The 20,096-nt window shown below is 38.8% G+C and overlaps 2 protein-coding genes across 19 annotated transcripts in view; one reads left to right on the plus strand and one right to left on the minus strand.

Annotated features, from left to right (window-relative positions):
- Positions 1-3,957, minus strand: part of CIP2A (cellular inhibitor of PP2A) — a 45,020-nt gene extending 41,063 nt beyond the window's left edge. Inside the window, exon 1 of one of the 2 annotated variants that reach the window (XM_036350086.1) lies at positions 3,605-3,957. In XM_036350086.1, coding sequence (XP_036205979.1) covers positions 3,605-3,706 — 102 coding nt within the window. In that variant the 5' untranslated portion in view covers positions 3,707-3,957. The remainder of the gene's footprint in view (positions 1-3,604) is intronic. The other variant, XM_036350087.1, reaches the window with a different exon arrangement.
- Positions 3,958-4,062: 105 nt separating this feature from the next.
- Positions 4,063-20,096, plus strand: part of DZIP3 (DAZ interacting zinc finger protein 3) — a 144,502-nt gene continuing 128,468 nt past the window's right edge. For 11 of the 17 annotated variants that reach the window (XR_004974084.1, XR_004974085.1, XR_004974086.1 and 8 more), the window contains exons 1-2: positions 9,335-9,518; positions 19,949-20,052. Coding sequence is in view for 13 of the 17 variants with exons in the window: in XM_036350074.1 (XP_036205967.1) it covers positions 20,021-20,052 (32 nt within the window). In the remaining 4 variants the exon portion in view is untranslated. Of the gene's footprint in view, positions 4,202-4,302; positions 4,458-9,334; positions 9,519-11,554; positions 11,616-17,178; positions 17,221-19,504; positions 19,662-19,948; positions 20,053-20,096 lie in introns of those variants that run through there. The other 6 variants (XM_036350073.1, XM_036350085.1, XM_036350075.1 and 3 more) reach the window with 5 other exon arrangements.

Genomic DNA, 20,096 nt, shown 5'->3' on the forward strand with positions numbered 1-20,096 from the left:
AACATAAACTGATGAACAAAAATAGATCCAGAAATGTAGAAGCATCAAACAGACCCTCAAACCTCAGAGGGAAGGTAAGGGACGGTGGGAGGGAGGGAGGTAAGAGATCAACCACAGGACTTGTATGCATGCATATAAGCATAACCAATGGACACAGACAATAGGGGGGTGGGGGCATGTGCTGGTGGGTGGGAGCAGCCGGGGAGAAGTCAATGGGGGAAAAAGGTGACATATGTAATACTTTGGATTTAAATTTAAAAAAATAAATAAAAGATCAAGTCTCAGAAGGTTGTTTTAGCATCCCCCTAATCTTTCCGTGTCCCTTTATTCCCTCACCAAGATGTCAAAGCTTTCTTCTAAACCTTTGCTGATAAGGGAGCTTCAGAATATCTTTTCCTGTGGGTTATATGTTTTAACATTAAAGTAAAAGTCTGTAAGACTGAAAAATGGTCCAAAGGTGAAGTGAGATACTGATAGAAGATATTTTGTGATAAGGAACCTTCTGAGCACTGTCCTTTTGCCTATTATAAAGCTAGCCCTTTAGAAGATGAAGACATTTTCTGCTTTAAATATAGTTTCCCTCAGGACTGGACCTGGGTTAAAATAACACATGTATTCTAACATGTAATAATTATTCATTGCAAGGTAAATTTTTAAAATGCTTTATAAATTTTCTTTATTTATACACATAGGATATTTTATGTAAATACAATTTACTTTAATAACTAATACTTTAGCACTTGCTCTGGCCTAGGTACATTGTGTATGTTAATTCTTTTCATATTCATAATAACCTGCAATTTACAGCTAATTATTACAGATGAGTAAACTGAAGCACAATCTACAGTAGCTTAATTGGGATTCACTGTTCCTGAATCAATGCTCATAATCATTACATAAGATTAGTGCTATGAAAAACCACAAAGATTGGGACCAGTTCAGCTCTCCCAATCAAAAAATAATTCAAATCTCAGGTTCGGCCTGGACTATAAAGAAAAATTAGCAGAAGTGCAGCAGAATAGCAGAATGAATAGTCAATCTCCTTTCACAGAATAACAATCTCTGTTTGTATCTTCAGGTGCTGCTTTCATGAGATCTGCACAAAGATAGTAACCCTTAATATCACGAAAATGGTCAAAATTTAAAAATCTGAAAACACCAAGAATTGCTCTGGATGAAGGATGGCAATTTTCACATACTGCTGGTGCGAGGGTAAAATGGCATAACACTGTGAAAAATTGCTTGGCAATTTCACCTGAAATGGAACATAGCTGTGAAACCTAACAATTTCACTTCTAGGTATATAAAAGATATGAATGCACATATCAACAAAAAAAGTATGAAAGTACTTACAACACATTTTTCAAATTCTACCCAGAACTGGGAACAACCCAAATGCCCATCAACAGAATATAAATAAACTGGTGAATTTACAAAATGGAATTCTACAAAGTAATCAAAAAGAGTAAAGTGTGCAACATTAATGAATTTCAGATTATACTGAATGAAAGAAGTCAGATACAAAAGTATGTATTGTATAAATTCAGTTATCTGAATTTTATGAGAGGGGACAATTGAAAAAAAACACATTAGAAATATTCGAGCCGAAACCGGTTTGGCTCAGTGGATAGAGCATCGGCCTGCGGACTGAGGGGTCCCGGGTTCGATTCCGGTCAGGTGCATGTACCTGGGTTGCGGGCACATCCCCAGTGGGAGATGTGCAGGAGGCGGCTGATCGATGTTTCTCTCCCATCTATGTTTCTAACTCTCTATCTCTCTCCCTTCCTCTCTGTAAAAAATCAATAAAATATATTTTAAAAAAAAATCAGAAATATTCGATATTATGATACAGATGGTAGCTACTTGAGCATACACATATATTAAAAAAACACACAAAACTCTGGCTCGGCCAATGTGGCTCAATGGTTGAGTATAGACCCATGAACCAGGAGGTTGAGGTTCAATTTGTGGTCAGGGCATTTGCCTGGGTTGTGGGCTTGTTCCCAGGTGGGGGGAGTGCAGGAGGTGGCCAATCAATGATTTTCTCTCATCACTGATGTTTCTAACTCTCTCCCTCTCCATCCCTCTCTGAAATCAATAAAAACATTAAAAAAATTATGAAGCTATTTCTTTAGTTAAGATTATTGCACATTATACACTAAATATATGTTAGTTCTCTAAACGGTACAAGACTTTCAATAAATCCCTTGAAAGTCTAGTGTCAAGTCCTTAAGCCTCATATTTCTTTAAAGTCTCCTTCAATTCACCATAACATGGTGCTTAGATTCACAGCATACCTGTTTATTCTCAAAGACAGGTAATGTTTCAAATGGATATTTAAAATAGTTAATTCCTTTATCTTAAAATTAAACTAACAACCCTGCTTATTTTGTGGCTTTGTGGATCTACTTAGCACACTGTTCTATCCTAATTGAGAAGTAAAGTATTAGCATTTAACAGCTAACACCTTCATCATTATTAGGTTTGCAGAAATTTGTTGATGTACTGAATGAAAAAAATAATGTACTTAGGAGATGGGCACCTGAAGTAGTAAGGAGAGCACCAATGAAACTTGGGAATGAAGACACATTTAATGCACTCCCGTTGCACCAAAACCTGACGTTACTGTACCATTAACAATAGTCTTCTCTTTGTCAGTTTGTTAATCTTTGGTAATTTAAGCTTTTATCACAGGGTTAATATAAGAAATAGAATCTATTTTAAAATTATGTTCAATTCTATGTTAACAGAAGCAGTGACAGAGAGAATTAAAATAAGATTTGATTGAGCTTAACTATTTTTTACTAAAACTGAGGTCAATGTTAGTTGGAATCCCATTAATGCATAATAAATGACAGCAGATTAAGAGCAAAAAAAGTTATAATATAGAATAAGTACTCTAGACACAAATCAGTGGGAACTAATAGACAAAAATGAAAGCAATTCAGTATTTTAGGATTGAAAAATTGTGAGCTATCTGTTTTGGGAAAGAAAAAAAGATTAAGATTACTAGTAAGTGAAATTGCTTCTTAATCCAGAGAAAAGTTGAAATAATATTTTTCAAGTTCGAGTTCAACATGAGTTAAAATAAAAGCAGTAAGGAACAGGTTTAGGTTGTAAACCGTTTAAGGGACAAGGGATAAAACAAGTTTTAGTCATCACTCCCCATCACCTGCACTGCCGAGGATTACTGGATATTGTCAGGACTGTTACGATGGAAAAACCAAAAAAGGGGAACATATGGAATACGTTCAACAATAAACATTTAATTTGTTTTTTTTAAAAGGGGAAAGGTACAGGCTTGAGCTCTCTCCTCCACCAACCCCCAACACAGCCTAAATTCCCCAACCTTTGGTCCCGGGACTTTCAGCAGCCACTACTCCCTCCCGAGGCAACTGAAGGAACCTGGAGGGCTGGGGGCGGGGCAGCGGAGGGTGGGACTCGAGGCTGACCCTCCCTCGCCTTCTTTACCAACACAAGACAGCTGAGGACGGGAGAGGCAGCCCTTTCCTTCCTAAACTGGGGCAGCTACCCCCTGGCTACACCGCGCACTAAATGTTACTACGGGGAAGCCCATCTCGCCCTCGCCGCTGGAGCCCCTCACCTCCAAGTGCCGCAAAAGCTGGGTCGCGTTCGCCTCCGACTTAACGGCTTTATACTGACTGATGGTCAGGAGCAGGGACTTCAAGCAGGCGGTGGAGTCCATCAGGAGCCGCCACGGGACCGCCAGGGAGTCACCACCACCCGGCCAGTTTGGGTTTCCAGTTTTCACCGCGCTTTTTTTGATTTTTTTCGGCCCCACCCCCTCGCGTCCAGAAACTTCCGGTTCCGGTCTAGCTCCGGAAGTCCCTAGGACTGAAAGGTGGGAGGGGGTGGGAGAGAAGAGGATGGAAGGTACAGGAAATAGGGGCTGTGAGGTCAAGGCTCTCGAAGATTCCGTGAAGTGGGTTAGGCGCTGTCCCGTCGGACACTTTATCTGAAAAGCCGCGAGGTTTCATCTTCGCGATCCCATTAAGACTGGAAATCTCGCGAGAAGTGCGATTGCGGCTCTCTGTGAAGGGGCGGTTGGACGCCAGGGGTCCTTGTTGGTCAGCGCGCCGTAGTTTCGTTCGATTCCTCGGCCTTCGCGCTGGATGGCCCGTTTTCCTTTGTGCTCTAGCCTCTGCCCGAGAAATGGTCGCGTCCCCCTAGAATAGAAACGGTGAGGAGTTCTGAGGACGAGAAACTCGGGCTCTAGGTTTTGAGGCGGCCTGGGAGGGGTGTCGTTTTCAAATCTCTCACACGCCCACCCCTTCCGCCCAGGAATGTTTGTTCCTCACTGTAAACCTACGGCTGTTGGGATTTTGTGGCGAGTTACTCGTGTCTTTACGATCGTCGTCAAACTTACTCGGGAAAGCTTCCTGCGAGTGGCTCCTGGGCCAGGCATTGCTCCGGGGGTGTTCTTAGCGTCAGTTTTTGTAAGTGCAGCTGTCTGTTTTACCTGGCATGATTGATTGTTTTCTAAGTCTCGGTGTCTGTGGAAATGCCACAGTCGTTTGCGGTTTGTGATCAAAGATCATTAATATTATGCATGTGTATATCATGAAATGAGTCGAATAGCTGTTTCTGGAGTTTTTTGCTTAATAGATGCTATCGCTGAATAAAGCTTTAAAAACCACTTCGGAGGAAATAGCAGCATAGGATACATATCCTTTAATTAAACTACTTAGCCATGTTTTTCTCAATTCAAATAAAGTATTTTTTTTTTTTTTTTGCATCACTACATTTTAAAGACAGGAACTTTATATTAAAAATCAATTTTAAAATTCTGAAAGCTTAAATAATCTAGTCAATTGAGGCATACATGTGAAAATGACTGGGTAATCAATGTATGTATGCGTTCACTTATTTTGCCAATAATTATTGCGTGTGTAACATGGGCTAGAGCTAGACATTGCCAGTCAGGGGACAAAGGTAATGAAGTACCCCCTGCTGGGAAGGAACTGTCCAATGTGGGAAACAGCCTAAATCAGTGGTTCTCAACCTTCTGGCCCTTTAAATACAGTTCCTCATGTTGTGACCCAACCATAAAATTATTTTTATTGCTCCTTCATAACTGTAATGTTGCTACTGCGATGAATCGTAATGTAAATATCTGATGTGCAGGATGGTCTTAGGCGACCCCTGTGAAAGGGTCGCTTCCCACAGGTTGAGAACCCCTGGCCTAAATGGTACCTGTGTGATTCACCACATAAATGAGAGGCACCTTGCAGTTGCGGTGGTTACGAGGCATAGAGTCACATCCGCTGCTTACAAATCCTAGCTCTCCCTTGTACTGAGTGACCATAGGCAGATTCTCATGGCTCCAGCCTCTTTATAAGGTAAAATCTTGCTAACAGGAATACCTGTTTCATAAGACTGTTCATTCAATAAATAGAGCCTGCATATATGCCAGGCAGTAGATGCGGTGAATAAAATAAAAATCCTGTAAATAAAATCCAAGCATTACAATCTGGTAGGGAAATGAAAAACAATATAGTATAATAAACACAGTAAGGAAATTGAAGTGGAAAAAATAGAACAGATGAAGAAACTTAAGAGAAAGGTGTCATAATTTTTCATCGCACAGTAATAAACCTGTTTGCTGTGCTGTAAATATTTTATTCAAGATTTTATGTCTCTGTTCATGAGAATTAAAAATAATTTTTTCTTTATTCTCTCTTGGAATTTGGGTTATATGTTATTTTTGAAAAATTAATTGGAAGTTTTCGATCATTTTTTTTCCTGTGCTGTAGAATAATGAGAATCACATCGGAATCATCTGATCTTTGTGAGTTGTACACAACTGACCTATAAAATTAAGCTTGAGAGCTTATTTAGTGGTCGATCTTTGAAAAATATTTGTATTTGTAATAGGGTTATTGATTTCATAATATTTTTCTATTTTTTCTTGAGTTGATTTTGGAAATTGGAAATTTTTAGCATACCAACTCCTTTATCTAGATTAAAAAGTTATTGATATAAACTTGTATCAGTATTCCAATAATTCTCAGTACCTAGTTGTAGTTTTAAATTTCCTTTTCATCCTAATGTTATTTCTCTCTTTTCTTAGTAGGACTTTACAGCCATTCGTCTATTTTATTCAGTATTTCAATAATCAACTTTGACTTTATTCTTGTTTTGTTTTATTTTCAAAACCACAAATTTTACTTTTTAGTAATTCCATTCATATACATAGAGAAAAACAGAGACCCTATCTTGACCCAATGGTTGTCTGCAGGGATCAGTCTTGTAGTATCTGGGCTGCTCTTGACTTCTAAAGGAGGACTTGAGCTTGGCAGAGAAAGCAGTAATCTACATACAAGCTCATCCCTTACTTCTGCTTTCAGAGGCCTTGTGGTGTGCAGAAGGATATGAGGCTTCATTCTTTAAATCAATATTGAGTGTTTAACTGTGCCAGATGTTCTAGGCACTAGGGATAAAACAGGGATTAAAAAAAGTTTTTTCCTGACTTTGTAGGACTTGTATTCTAGCAGGGACATGAGACTAAATATAAAACTAGATTATTCAGTAGGCATAAGTAGGTAGAACAAAAGTCTCATTGGCCCAGGTTTTAAAGATTAAAGCCTAAGAAAGTCAGTGGTATAATTGGCAAGAGGTCTAAGTGTGGGGTCATTTGGATACCATGTCCCCACTATGGCTAAAACAAATCAAATACTAATATTAAATTAATTTTATCCTTTATGCTGATCCAGAAAACAGAATCTGTACAATTAATGCCACTTCTCATTTTTCAGAAATGTTTATCTTCATCACAAAGCCAGAAAACCTATGTAAACCAAACGTATTCTTCCTTTACAATTATTCTTCCTGTTTCCTTTCCCAACTGTTAAGTATTAAAAGTCAGGTAATCTCTAAAAGATTTGCCAAACCATAAAATAATCTTTCTAACTTTCAAACAATTTTCTGATTTTTTTCCTATATATTCTACAGAAATCAACTCGAGGTTAAGAGTTGGATATTTTTGGTAAATGTTTTCCCTACCATTTTTATTTTATTATTTTTTAAATATATTTTTATTAATTTCAGAGAAGAGGGAAGAGGGAAAGAGAGATAGAAACATCAATAATGAGAGAGAATCATTGATGGGCTGCCTCCTGCATGCCCCCTACTGGGGATTAAGCCCGTAACTGCAACCTGGCATGTACCCCTGACCGGAATCGAACCCGAGACTCTTCAGTCCACAGGCCAACACTATCCACTGAGCCAAACCAGCTAGGGCTTCCCTGCCATTTTTACATGTAATTTCAGAAAGTTGTCATTTTGTTTAAACACAAGTACTATCCATTGTTTCTGAGTCCAATTTTGTAAGTAGTAAATGTGAAGGTGACATACTTTTATGTTAAGGTACAGTAATCATTTTTAATTATAACTAATATATATTGAAGGTCTACTTTGTGCAGAGAGAGGTCCTTTATATGTCTCAATTTTACATTTCTGGTCTTTCAGAAAATAGATATTATCAATTTCATGAAATGGGTAGATATCTGTTTCCTGAATTGAAATGTGAAGCTGTTTTCTAAGACAGTGGTACCCAAAGTAGAGTGCACATCTCGAGATATGTGAAAATATGTATTGGGCTGTGGAACAAATATTAGAATTTTTATTTTTACTTTAATTTCATTCTTTATAATAGTTGTACTTGCATATAATTGATAGGTGAATTGCTGTCCATATATTTTAGTGTATTATCAGGTTTATTGCTTTAAAGATAATGTGATCAAAATAATTGGAGACTTCTTCCAAATCTCCAGCTTTGACAGAGTATTTAGACAGGTATTATTCATTTCAGTACCAAATATAATATCTGGCATTTTCTGAATTGTTGAACAAATTCTCTTAGCAAAAACTAATGTGAATAGTATACTATGAAATATTAAGATGCATGATTATCTTTTTAAAACTATTTTTTTTTATTGATTTTAGAGAGGAAGGGAGAGGGAGATAGAAACATCAGTGATGAGAGAGAATCATTGCTCAGGCTGCCTCCTGCACATCCGACACTGGGGATGAAGCCTGCAACCTAGGCCCTGACCTGGAATTGAAACCTGACCTCCTGGTTCATAGCTCAACGCTCAACCACTGATCCATATCGGTTGGGCATCATGATTATCTTTACAGTATCATTTACTGACCAGTGCAGTCATGTAAATAACGTTATTTCTGAGTGATTATTACCTAGTTCAATACCGAATTGTACACTAACGTATATAAAGTAAAATATTTCACTTAATGGTGCATAGTAGAAAGAATATGGAATTTGTGGTTGGTGAAACTTGGGCATGAATTTTTGGTCTTATTGATTTATTAGCTATCTGAACTTTCTAAGCTTTAGTTTCTTAATTTTTAAAATGGAAACTATAATAATAAAAGCTTAATATGCAAATCGACCAAACTGCTGAACAGCTGAATGACTGTCTGGACAACCATGCTATGACATGCACTGGGGCCAGGCCAGCCAAGGCGGGTGCCATGCGATTGGTTGAGGCTTCCCCCCATCACCAACCATGACCAATCGTCTTGCAGAGGGAGGCCCAGGCTACCCTGCTGGCGAGGCTGCCAGAGGGTGCAGGCTGGGCTGAGGGACCCCCGAGTGCATGAATTTCGTGCATTGGTCCTCTAGTACAGTACTGTTAATCTTTCAGAGTTGTGTGAAGATTAGATGTGTATTCAGTGTACACAGAAACTTAGCCCAGAGCCCAGCAAATAGGAGCTATTGAAAATTAATCTTATTTTCAGTGAAATCAAGTTAATGAACCCTGTTAATTTTTTTGGTTAATCATCAGCTGAGGATATTTTTTCCATTAATTTTTAAGAGAAAGTGGAAGGGAAGGAGGGAGAGAGAGAAAAAGAGAGAGAAATAAACAATCATTGATGTGAAAGAGACACTTCAATTGGTTGCCTCCCACGTGCGCCCTGACCTGGGCTGGGTACATGTCCTTGACCAGGACTTGAACCCATAACTCTTCTGTTTCTGGGCTGATGCTCTAACCACTTAGCAATACTGGCCAGGGGTGCCCCCCCCCCTTAATTTTATATGAATGTTAAACTCTTTATAACTAAAAACTTGATCTACCTTTTCACCTAAACTCTTCATACAAATATACATCTTTCTGTGATAATAAGGGGCAGTACTTTTCTCACATGGGTGGATCAAGTTGGATTTGGGTAGAGTGTGCTTTGTTATTGGTGGTGGTGGAGTTAAGTACATATGGTATCCTCCATCCTCTGTCTGATTATCATCCCTACATGTATCATGTCTCAGCATCCTGTCTTATTTCCTTTTGTCTAACAGCTGTAATGACAACATCATATTTTTAAGTTGCTGAAAATATTTCACTTTTGGAGAATTTGCTTGGGGTAACAGATGCTCCTTTCAACAGTTCCTAGCTACATTTTTGAACAGTGTTGTTTTGGCAGTGCTAGCTGTACATAACCTGAAACTGATGGACAGTTTGATATCTGGATTTTTTTTTCAGGTAAATCCTAACCCATGCATCATAATTGTAGGTACATTCCAAATAATCAAAACAAATTAATATATACCCTTTGGATTTGCCTTTGTACTTGCAAAAAGAATTGACTGGATAGATATGAAAAGAATTAAAACTCTGCTTCTGCCAAGATGTTAATTTTGGCAAGGATGTTTCCTATTTTGGCAAATTTATCAGGAGGGGGCAGTGGGTATACATTGCAAGGTTTTTGTTTCCTGGAATAAGCTGCCAGGTAGTGCTAACAGTGATACTTGCTAAATGGCAAGAGCTGAGATGGACAATGAATATCCTAATCTTTTGGGGTTGAAAATATATTTAGTTTCTGATAATTTTACAAAGATTTTCCGATCATCATTCACCCATTCTGGAGTTTGCTTGATTAAACTAAATATTTTTTTATTTAGGGTAAAATAATGTTTTGGTCACTCGTCTAGGTACATTCATTTTGTAGCCTTGCCAAGAAGTTAAATACAAAAATGGAAGAAACTAGAAATTAGAAAATCAAATGATCAATATATTTCGTTCATTCTTAACACAGCTAATATCAAAATAATGGTACAGCTTGTTATTCTTTGAGTCTAATCTGATAGCCATTTTTGTTTATCTGAACCTATCTAACATATGAGAAATAACGACTTTCAGAGTACTAGAGTCACAGAACACCTGCTTTAGCACTTTAAAAGCTACCCATAATGAATGGCTGTTGCTGCTTTTCTAGCAGACATCATCTGATCAGTAATAGTTAAAAGATTTGTTTTAAGGGACTCTCATCACAAAATGCCTTGCCTTATTCCTAGAAAGTGTCTTATTTGTTTTGTTTTGTTTTTTGTTTGGTTGGTTTTTTTTAAGCCTTGAAGTTGTTACTACTCCTATGTCATCAAAACATCACATCAACTTTAAGGAGATTTTTGAATTCTTTTCATAAATATCTATCACTAATGGTGTCCAATTTTGTCTTATTAACAGATCCATGAACTTCTTGAGTATATTTAATTCAATGCTGACCTAATAAATCCACCTTTTAAAAATAGCTATCAAAATTTTAGCAAGTTGTAGGTTCAAGGTTGTTAATTGCTGCATTGTTTGTAATAGCCAAACAAAAACAAAATCCACACCAAAACAAGACACAAATGGAGACAATTTAAGTATTTAACAGTAATGGTAAAAAATATGATTTATTTTACAATGGCATATCATGCATTTTAAAGAATATGGCTTATGTATATGTGCTGATATCATGGAAAATACAAAGTGCCAAACTTGCAAACTAAGCTGCCATTAGTGCCATGTGGGATATATTTGAAAAACTGTTTTTGTCTTAATTCTTAAGTATCATTATTACCATTCCTTTCTGTATAATACTATTTATCCAATGTAGATAATTGGAAGAAAAGTGAACTAATTTTGCTGAAAACTTTAAAAAGTTAAATGATGATGATGGTGAGGATAGGAACACATGTTGTGCTTTCTGTGTGCTAGAAACTGTACTCTTACATGTTTTGTTTTTGTTTTGTTTTTTACTGAAATAATTTTTTTATTCTCCCCTGAGGATATGGTTATTGTTTTGGGAGAGAAACATTGATGTGAGAGAGAAATATCAAACAGCTGCCTCCCATACACACCCTGATTGGGGATTGAACGCACAATTTAGTTAAGTACCCTGACCTGGAATCGAACCCACACCTTTTGGACATGGGTCCAACCAACTAAGCCACCTGGGCAGGGTGGAAATGAAAAAAACTTAACTCATACACAGAGCTTGAATGTCATGTCATCTCAAATATGATCCTTCAAAGCCCTAGCTGGATAGCTCAATTGGTAAGAGCATTGTTCAGATATGCCAAGGTTGTGGGTTCAATCTCCGGTCAGGGCACATACAAGAATCAACCAATGAATGCGTAAATACGTGAAACAACAAATTGATGTTTCTCTTTCTCTCTTCCTCTTTCTCCAAAAGTAATAAATAAAAAAAATAAATATAATCCTTTAAAAAATCTTTGTTTCTTTCCCCAAATGTAAAGCAAGTTGATCACTGAAAGAAAGAAAAATACTCCTGATGAAAGATATACTTTTTAACAAAAGGTGGGGCACTGTGTTTCTAGTTACCCTCATTTGACTCCCTAGGAAAAGGATATTTTCTAATAATATTATAAAGGAAAAGCTTATTATTATTATTATTATTATTATTATTATTACTTTATCATTTACTAGCCCTCATAATATATTTCTCTTAGTGCTGGGGTCCAACCCCACCAGGTCCAGGGGTCCCCAAAGGTATGGACGGAGTCGGGCGAAGAAGGAATGACACGGAGACAGCGTTCAGTTGATCAGCAGCCTAGCCAGGATCTCTAGCCAAGTTCTGGTCAGGATCTCCAGTGAAGTTCTGGTTAGGATCTCCAGCCAGGTTCTGTGTCTATGTTCTCTTGCTAGGTTCTCCAGGTTCTCCAGCCAGGTTCTGTAGCCATGTTCCCTCGCTAGGTTCTCCAGCCAGGTTCTGTCACCAGGTTCTAGTCAGGTTCTCTTGCCATGTTCTATCCAGGTTCTGTCTCTAGATTCTTCAGCCAGGTTCTCTCACTAGGTTCTGTCTCTAGGTTCTGTGGCCAGTTTCTGTCCAGGATCTTTTGCCATGTTCTCTCCAGCGAAGTTCTTCTGTCTCTAGGTTCTGTGTCCTCTTGTCTTGTTACATCTGTATTTATACCAGTTGATTCCAATCCTATCAATCTCTATTCCAAAGGTTAGGGTGTTTCTTATCTCCATTCCAGGGAGTAAAGATTATGTAGCTTAAGCATGATTGTTCGTAGTTAAAGTGATTAATTACCCGCCTGGCACTTAGTTGAGGGGTTTTATTCCCTCCCTAATTTCAGGGGAAAATCCCTACCTGGGGAAACAACCTTTCTCAGAGAGGTGACCTTGGTTAAAACACATAGTGCCAAGAAGGTGAGCAAACATATTAAGAACAGTATGCCATATATGCCAGGTCCCTTGAAACAGCAAGGATGGACCGGCTCCCGGCAAATTCCCCCTATTTTATTTTTTAAAAGCAGGCATTAAAAAGAAAAACCCCAAATGCTCTCTTATATCCATTTTAAGAGTAGGATTGGCTCTTTCCGCTATTACCTGAGTCCTGATCTATCACCCCAGGGAGAGCTTGCCAATCCTGCACTTTCCCGGGATGGAAAGGCTGCAGTGGGGTTAAGGATAAGGCTCCTTGGGCCTACCTCCCCCATGCCTTTACATTTACCTTTCCTTCCTCAGAAAAGCATGGACATACTTCTTGTATAAAACGTTCTGTCTGACTGGGAGTAAGCTTAATTCCTCTGCTAGCAAGCATATGTGTTAAAAGATCAATACAGAGTCTTCTTTCTTTAGACTCAGTATGGCACATCTTCTTAATCTAAAGATCAATACAGAGTCTTCTTTCTTTGGACTCAGTATGGCACATCTTCTCAATCTAAGAATCAATACAGAGTCTTCTTTCTTTGGACTCAGTATGGCACATCTTCTCAATCTAAGTTCTGTACTATCCACCTTCTTACCCTACTTATCCTCTATAGGGGGGTCTGCAGTACCCTGGTGGAGTCCTATCCGTCCCGAGAGTGGGTTTCTCAATGGGGGGGGGGAGGGACTTACCTAGGGGAATCCTGTTCCAGGGGTTCCCAAAGGTGTGGACGGAGTTGGCGAAGACTATCCACCCTCTTCCTGCGGTGGAGTCCTATCCATCCTGAGAGTGGGGCTTACCTAGGGGTCGCTGTTCGGGTGCCAGATGCTGGGGTCCAACCCCAGCAGGTCCAGGGGTCCCCAAAGGTGTGGACGGAGTCGGCGAAGAAGGAATGACATGGAGACAGCGTTCAGTTGATCAGCATGCTTGGGTTCTCTAGCCAAGTTCTGGTCAGGATCTCCAGCGAAATTGTGGTTAGGATCTCCAGCCAGGTTCTGTGTCCATGTTCTCTTGCTAGGCTCTCCAGCCAGGTTCTCCAGGTTCTCCAGGTTCTCCAGCCAGGTTCTGTAGCCATGTTCCCTCGCTAGGTTCTCCAGCCAGGTTCTGTCACCAGGTTCTAGTCAGGTTCTCTTGCCATGTTCTATCCAGGTTCTGTAGCCAGATTCTGTCTCTAGGTTCTCCAGCCAGGTTCTCTCGCTAGGTTCTGTCTCTAGGTTCTGTGGCCAGTTTCTGTCCAGGATCTTTTGCCATGTTCTCTCCAGCGAAGTTCTTCTGTTTCTAGGTTCTGTGTAGGTTCTGTGTCTAGGTTCTGTTCTTACATGTTTTAAACACCTACTGTTCATGACAACTATATGAAACAAGTATGTTAATCCCCATGTTTCAGATAAGGAAACTGAGGCACAGAGGTTAATTTACATAAGGTTGCACAGCTATTGTGTGTCAAAGCAGGCTTATATACCCTTTCAGACTGATTCCAATGTTTCTATGCTTGTAACTACCAAAGTTATACAACCTCTCAACTTATTTTTGGCATTGATGGGAATGTAAATGAGATATTTTATGTCATTTAACTTTCTTGTAGACAGGTGATTTATTGTTTGAACATGCTATGTAATATAAGGATGGTCTTATTTTTCTTCCTTAGAACAATGTGTTATATATATATATACATATATATATATATACACACACACACACACGTATATATACATGTTCATTTAATTAGCCTTTTCATTTTAACTCATTTATTTAGTTAGGTAGTTCTCAACTGGGGGCAATTTTATCCCCCAGGGCACATTTGGCAATGTTTAGAGACATTTTTGGTTGCCACAATGGGACTGAGAAGTGGGGGAGTTGCTACTGGCATCTACTGGGTAGAGGCCAGGGATGCTGCTCAACATTCTAAAACTGTGTAGGACAGCCCTTGCCAACATGGCTCAGCTGGTTGTAGGTAAGTCCCATACACCAAAAGGTGGTGGGTTTGATTCCTGGCACTTGCCCTGGTTGTGGGAGTGATCCCGGTTGGGGTGAGTTCTGGAGACAGCCAATCTCTCTCTCTCTCTCTCTCTCTCTCTCTCTCTCTCTCTCTCTCTCTCCCTCCCTCCCTCCCTCCCTCCCTCCCTCCCTCCCTCCTGCTCTCCCTTCTCCCCTCTTCCCCTTCCTCTCTCTAAAGTCAATTGGAAAATAAATAAAAACGCCCTAGCCAGCGGATAGAGTGTTGGCCTGCATCCGAAGTTCCATTCGCGTTAAGGGCACTTCACCTTCTTTGCTGGCTCCTTCCTGGGCCAGGCCCTGGTCAGGGCTCATGCAGGAGGTAACCAATCGATGTATTTCTCTCACATCAATATGTCTCTCTGTCTTTCCCTCTTTTCTCTACTTTCTCTAAAAATCAATGGAAAAATACCATTGAGTGAGGATTTTACATACATACATACATACATAACATGCATGCGTATAGGACAGCTTCCCATAACAAAGATTTATCCAGCCCAAAATGTCAGTAGTGCCAAGAAAGAGAAAAACTGATTTTATTGAGCGTAAGAAAAGTTCTCAATAACTAAACTCCTGTCCTGCAAGATAGCAAGTGTCTTATTTTGTTTTCAAGCTAATAGCATTGAGAAAAGCAAATTGTTGTTTTTTTCCTATTTTTGTTTCTTTTTACATTAAAATCAACTCTTTTACTTGGCACTGTATAATCTGTAAGTGCCAGAGCAGTCAAGGGTAACAAATTCATGGGACATCTTCCCACACATTAAAATATAAACTTGTTGGCCAATCAGAACCTGTAAATTGGTCGGGGGATTTAAAAACAATGTGCTTATACAGCACAATTCACCATAGCTAAGATCTGGAAACAGCCTAAGTGCCCATCAGTAGATGAATGGATTAGAAAACTGTGGTACATCCACACGATGGAATACTATGCTGCTCTAAAAAGGAAGGAACTCTTACCATTTGCAACGTCATGGATGGAACTGGAGAGCATTATGCTAAGTGAAATAAGCCAGTCAATGAAGGAAAAATACCACATGATCTCACTCATTCATGGATAATAGAGACCATTATAAACTTTTGAACAATAATAGATACAGAGGCAGAGCTGCCTCAAACAGATCGTCAAACTGCAGCGGGAAGGCTGGGGAGGGTTGGGGGGCAGGAGGTAGGAGGGTAAGAGATCAACTAAAGGACTTGTATGCATGCATATAAGCATAACCAATGGACATAAGACACTGGGGGATAGGGGAGGCTAGGGGACTGTCTAGGGCGGGGGGATAAAATGGGCACATATGTAATACCCTTTGTAATACTTTAAGCAATAAAAGAAAAATAATAAAAAAAATAAAAACAAAAAATAAAAACAATGTGCTTATATACAATTTAGGGAGGTTATAGGAGTCCTCAAGGTACATGTTTAGATGAATGATTAAAAGTTATAAACAAGTCCTATGCCTACTTTGATATGAATAATACCGTTTTAAAAGTTGAGAAAAAAATAACCCTTTACAATAAAAAATAAGTTTATTATAATATTAGTAGATATGAGGAAAAGTGGAAGCTAGAAACTCAGATCAGTAAAAAAGGGATTTTACTATTATCAAGATATGGATGGTAATGCCTTATTTTTCAAACAGCCTGCAAATAAAATAATTTTGTTTGGTGGATAAAGATATGCTGTAAATTGACAATGAGCTTTAGCTTGCCCTGTTGTCCACCAGCCAAAATCTGAATGGTTCCAGCAGAAGAGCAGTTCCTCAGTTCCAGGAAGGCAGACTTCGTTTTTAGTTTTCTGCTGATAGGAAAAGTCTATTGAAATTAATATACCAGGGGAAAACAGATTTACCCTTCCACCCATGTTAACCCTGAGTTAAAGGTTTCCTTGAGCATCTAGACTGTTAGAAACCTTTGGATTATTTTAGAAACAGTGGTAATGTTTTAGGCTGGCTACTTCCTTTCTGTTGCTAGGCACATAGGCTTTCCTTCCCAACAGAGGCAATAAAATGCTGCTGTTGCTGGTAGGGTTTGCCACACATTTCCCCTCACCTCCAGGGAAAGGATGAGACTGATGGTCGGTCTCTCCTGGAAAACCTTTCATCATAGTCATCTCAGGTTGTATTTTTAAGCAGGCTGAAAGAAAGCCATTAGCCTTTTTAAAAACTTAATTCAGTATCCAAATATCTTCTGATTGATTAATTTTACACCCTTTTATTTTTCAAGCTAAATACCGAATAGTTTAGCAGAAGATGTCCATCATCTCTACCTTGTTGCCAGAGGATTTGCGTCTTTTCTTTTTAGTCTTCCTGTTGTCTGTATAAATAGCAACTGACTGAAGGGAAGCTTATCAGAGGGGGGAGATGCTCATGTCTGAGCATTTAAATTCTGGAAATGAGGGGATTGTCTAGAAAAGGCTTATTTTGTATGCTGTTTTCTATAACAGGTATGAAATAATGCCTGTTACTTTTAATTAGAATATCGAAGGAGGTTATAGAAGCCGTAAAAGAAAGACAAGTTTGAGTACAGTCCTAAAATTCTCAAAGTCATGTCCTTTTCTATACAGCTGTATTGAAGAGATGAAGCAGATCTGATTTAGTGTTAAAGAATAAGTTTTATCCAACCTCTCTCTGCTTCATCATTAGCTTTAGGTTGTATCTTTCACTGGTATTTGAACATAATGCAAATTTAAATAAGCATATGACTTTGCTTACTCAGGTTTTAAAATAAGAAGACATAGGAGAACTAGATTCTGAATAGGTAAGTTATAATACTGACATCAAGAAGTGTTTTGTTAGGGATGGGCAAGAAACTAAGAGGTGTTAGAAAGCTGTTTTAAGTGAGGACATTTAGATAGAAGTCAGCATGTGTGTGAATCTTTGCATTTGTGTTTTGATTAAGAAGTATCAGCTAACATTAAATTACCTTTGTCTTAAGACTTTTCTGTGTAACTTAGAGTTGGTGTGAGTCAAATACAGAATATAGGTAGTATTATAATTAGGGATACTTACTTTGCAGATGATCCCTTCAGACCTTCTTTTAGCCTTTAGACCACTGGTCACCAACCGGTGGTCTGTGAGGTCCGAAAGGTTGGTGACCACTGGTTTAAGGAAACCTGTGGAGCAGCGGTCGCCAACCAGTGGTCTGCAGACTACTGGTGGTCTGTGAGGTCCAAAAGGTTGGCTGCCGCTGCTTTAGACCAAGAATTTGAGTTGTCCTCTCCCTTTTAAGCTCATGAGGGACAGGATACTCAGATCTCAAGGTTTAGGATGGTTCAGGTCCTACAGTTCCTTCTTGCCTTTGTGTTGTCTTTTTCTGGCTTTTGGAGAGACTGGACATCAGGTAAAATATATTTCTTTGAGTAAATACAATCTGAATTCTTAATAGGTGACTTACAAATCATTTTGTGGAGTATGTTTTCTTGATTTGGGAATTACCTGTGCTGAATTGCTTTTTAATAATGGATCTCCAAAAGCTCTACTGATCTAATTTATGGGTGCATATTAAGTATACTTTTAGAGAAACTAGCCACCCAATTACTGAGATAAATAAGCAGTCCAGAGGTAACAGATAAGAAACTTTACCCAGTATTGTGCTTGGTAGCAAGCCCAAGGCATTCTAGGTCTGTTTCCTTTATGCTACTGCTGCCATATTCTTTTTTTCCTCGTTATTTTTTACTTTGCCCAAAGCACTGAGAAATAGTTTTATATATATTTGCTCTAACAGTTCCTGGGCTTATGTACAGTGGGATCAGAAAGGCAAGTCAGCCTAGCAGAAGACAATGAAGTCTGGTGGCTTGAACTTCCAGTAAAAGAGAAGCGTTGGTCTTGGGATAGTTAAATAGAGAGCTATATGAATAAAAATATATGCTAATGATACTATTCTATATTATCCCACTTTTTGTTTTCATTTGTGTTGCCTCAGAGTTTTTTTCTTTCTTTCAAGAACCATCTACAACTTGCATTGATATTTGAACCAGAGAGTATGCAAGAGTTCTTTATATCACCTTTCTTATCTTATGGAGGTATCCTATATAGTAAAAGCCTAATACACAAATTGTCCCCTTGGGTGGGCAAGCAGACGGTTGACCGGGAGTTCTACCAGGAGACTGGGAGTTTGACGGGTCACTATGACGTGTGCTGAGCACCAGGGGCGGTGAGGAACATGGCAGGCATCGGCAATGCAACACGGGCAGCAGTGGAGGCACTGCCAGCCCCAGTGGTGGAGCAGGTGAGCAGGCGGTGCCAGGCCAAGGTGGGTGCAAGCGGATCACCCCGCAGACAGTGACCACAACCAGCATTGGTGGTGGGGCGCAGGGCTGCCGCCCGCTTCCCAGCTGCTAAGGGAGAAAGGGCAAATAGCAATATTACAATATTTCTTCTAATTATTTTCCTTTCAGTGTGCATGAAACCATGCATGGGGCCACCAGTACTATCATAAGACTTTAGGATAAAGGGGCTACTTGTTGTTTTTAGACTAAAAGAAAAATAAAACAATTAGTGCTATCATGATTGTGTTAAACATGAACTTGTATACTTGTGGGAAATAAGTACAAACCTTTTCAGAAGCCATTTAACAGTATACAGAGGCTTAAAATATTTGTTTTTTTCACCTAAGAATTCTACTAATGAGATTTTTTTTGAAAGTGGAATTAACACTTTATTTTTTTGATAATTCTTTATTGTTGAAAGTTTTACATATATCTCCTTTTTCTACCATTGACCTCTTCCCACCCACTCCCACCCCTCAGCACATGCCCCCACCCCCCTATTGTCTGTGTCCATTGGTTATGCTCATATGCATGGCTACAAGTCCTTTGGTTGATCTCTTACCTCATCTCCCCACCCTCCCCTGCCTTCTCTCTGAGGTTTGATGGTCTGTTCCTTGCTTCTATGTCTCGATCTATTTTTTTCATCAGTTTATATTGTTCATTGTATTCCACAAATGAGTGAGATCATGTGATATTTAACTTTCTCCAACTGGCTTATTTTGCTTAGCAGAATGCTTTCCAGGTCCACCCATACTGTTGCAAACGATAAAGAAATAACCATAAATACAGAGAAGGCCTATGGGCAGTGAAGTTTATCAAAATACTAGTTATAATAAAAAAATGAGAAGCAATCTAAATGTTCAACTATAAGGAAATGGTCAAAGAAACCCTAGTCAACCAATTGTGTAACCATTGAGAATAATTACCAGAGGTACAAAAAACAAAAATGCTTTTGACACAGTGTTTAGTGGTGAAAAAGGTGGTGTAGAGTATTGTCTATTAAATATGACTACAAATTGGTTAAATATACCTATGTTTGAAAAGCAATTAAGTATTTTAAAATGTAAACAGTGATTTACGTTTGGATGATGAAACTGTGACCTTTGTGTTCTCGTAAAACTTTCAAAATTTTCTTTAATGATTATGTACTACTTATATAGTAGGGAGAAAGAATGTAATCCTCCTACATTTCCACTAAAAATACTACTTTTCTTACAGCTTTAAACAGCAGTGGTAGAAGTGAGACTGCAAGCATTGGAATAGGACTTTTGCAAAAGAACATTGTGCATCATGGATTCTCTTCCAGAAGAATTTTTTGTGAGGTAAGGTGTAGATTGACAAAAGCCAAGTGCATTTTTTATATTCC

This window comes from Myotis myotis, unplaced genomic scaffold, assembly GCF_014108235.1.
Source record: "Myotis myotis isolate mMyoMyo1 unplaced genomic scaffold, mMyoMyo1.p scaffold_m19_p_2, whole genome shotgun sequence".
In the NCBI taxonomy this organism is placed as follows: Eukaryota; Metazoa; Chordata; class Mammalia; order Chiroptera; family Vespertilionidae; genus Myotis; species Myotis myotis.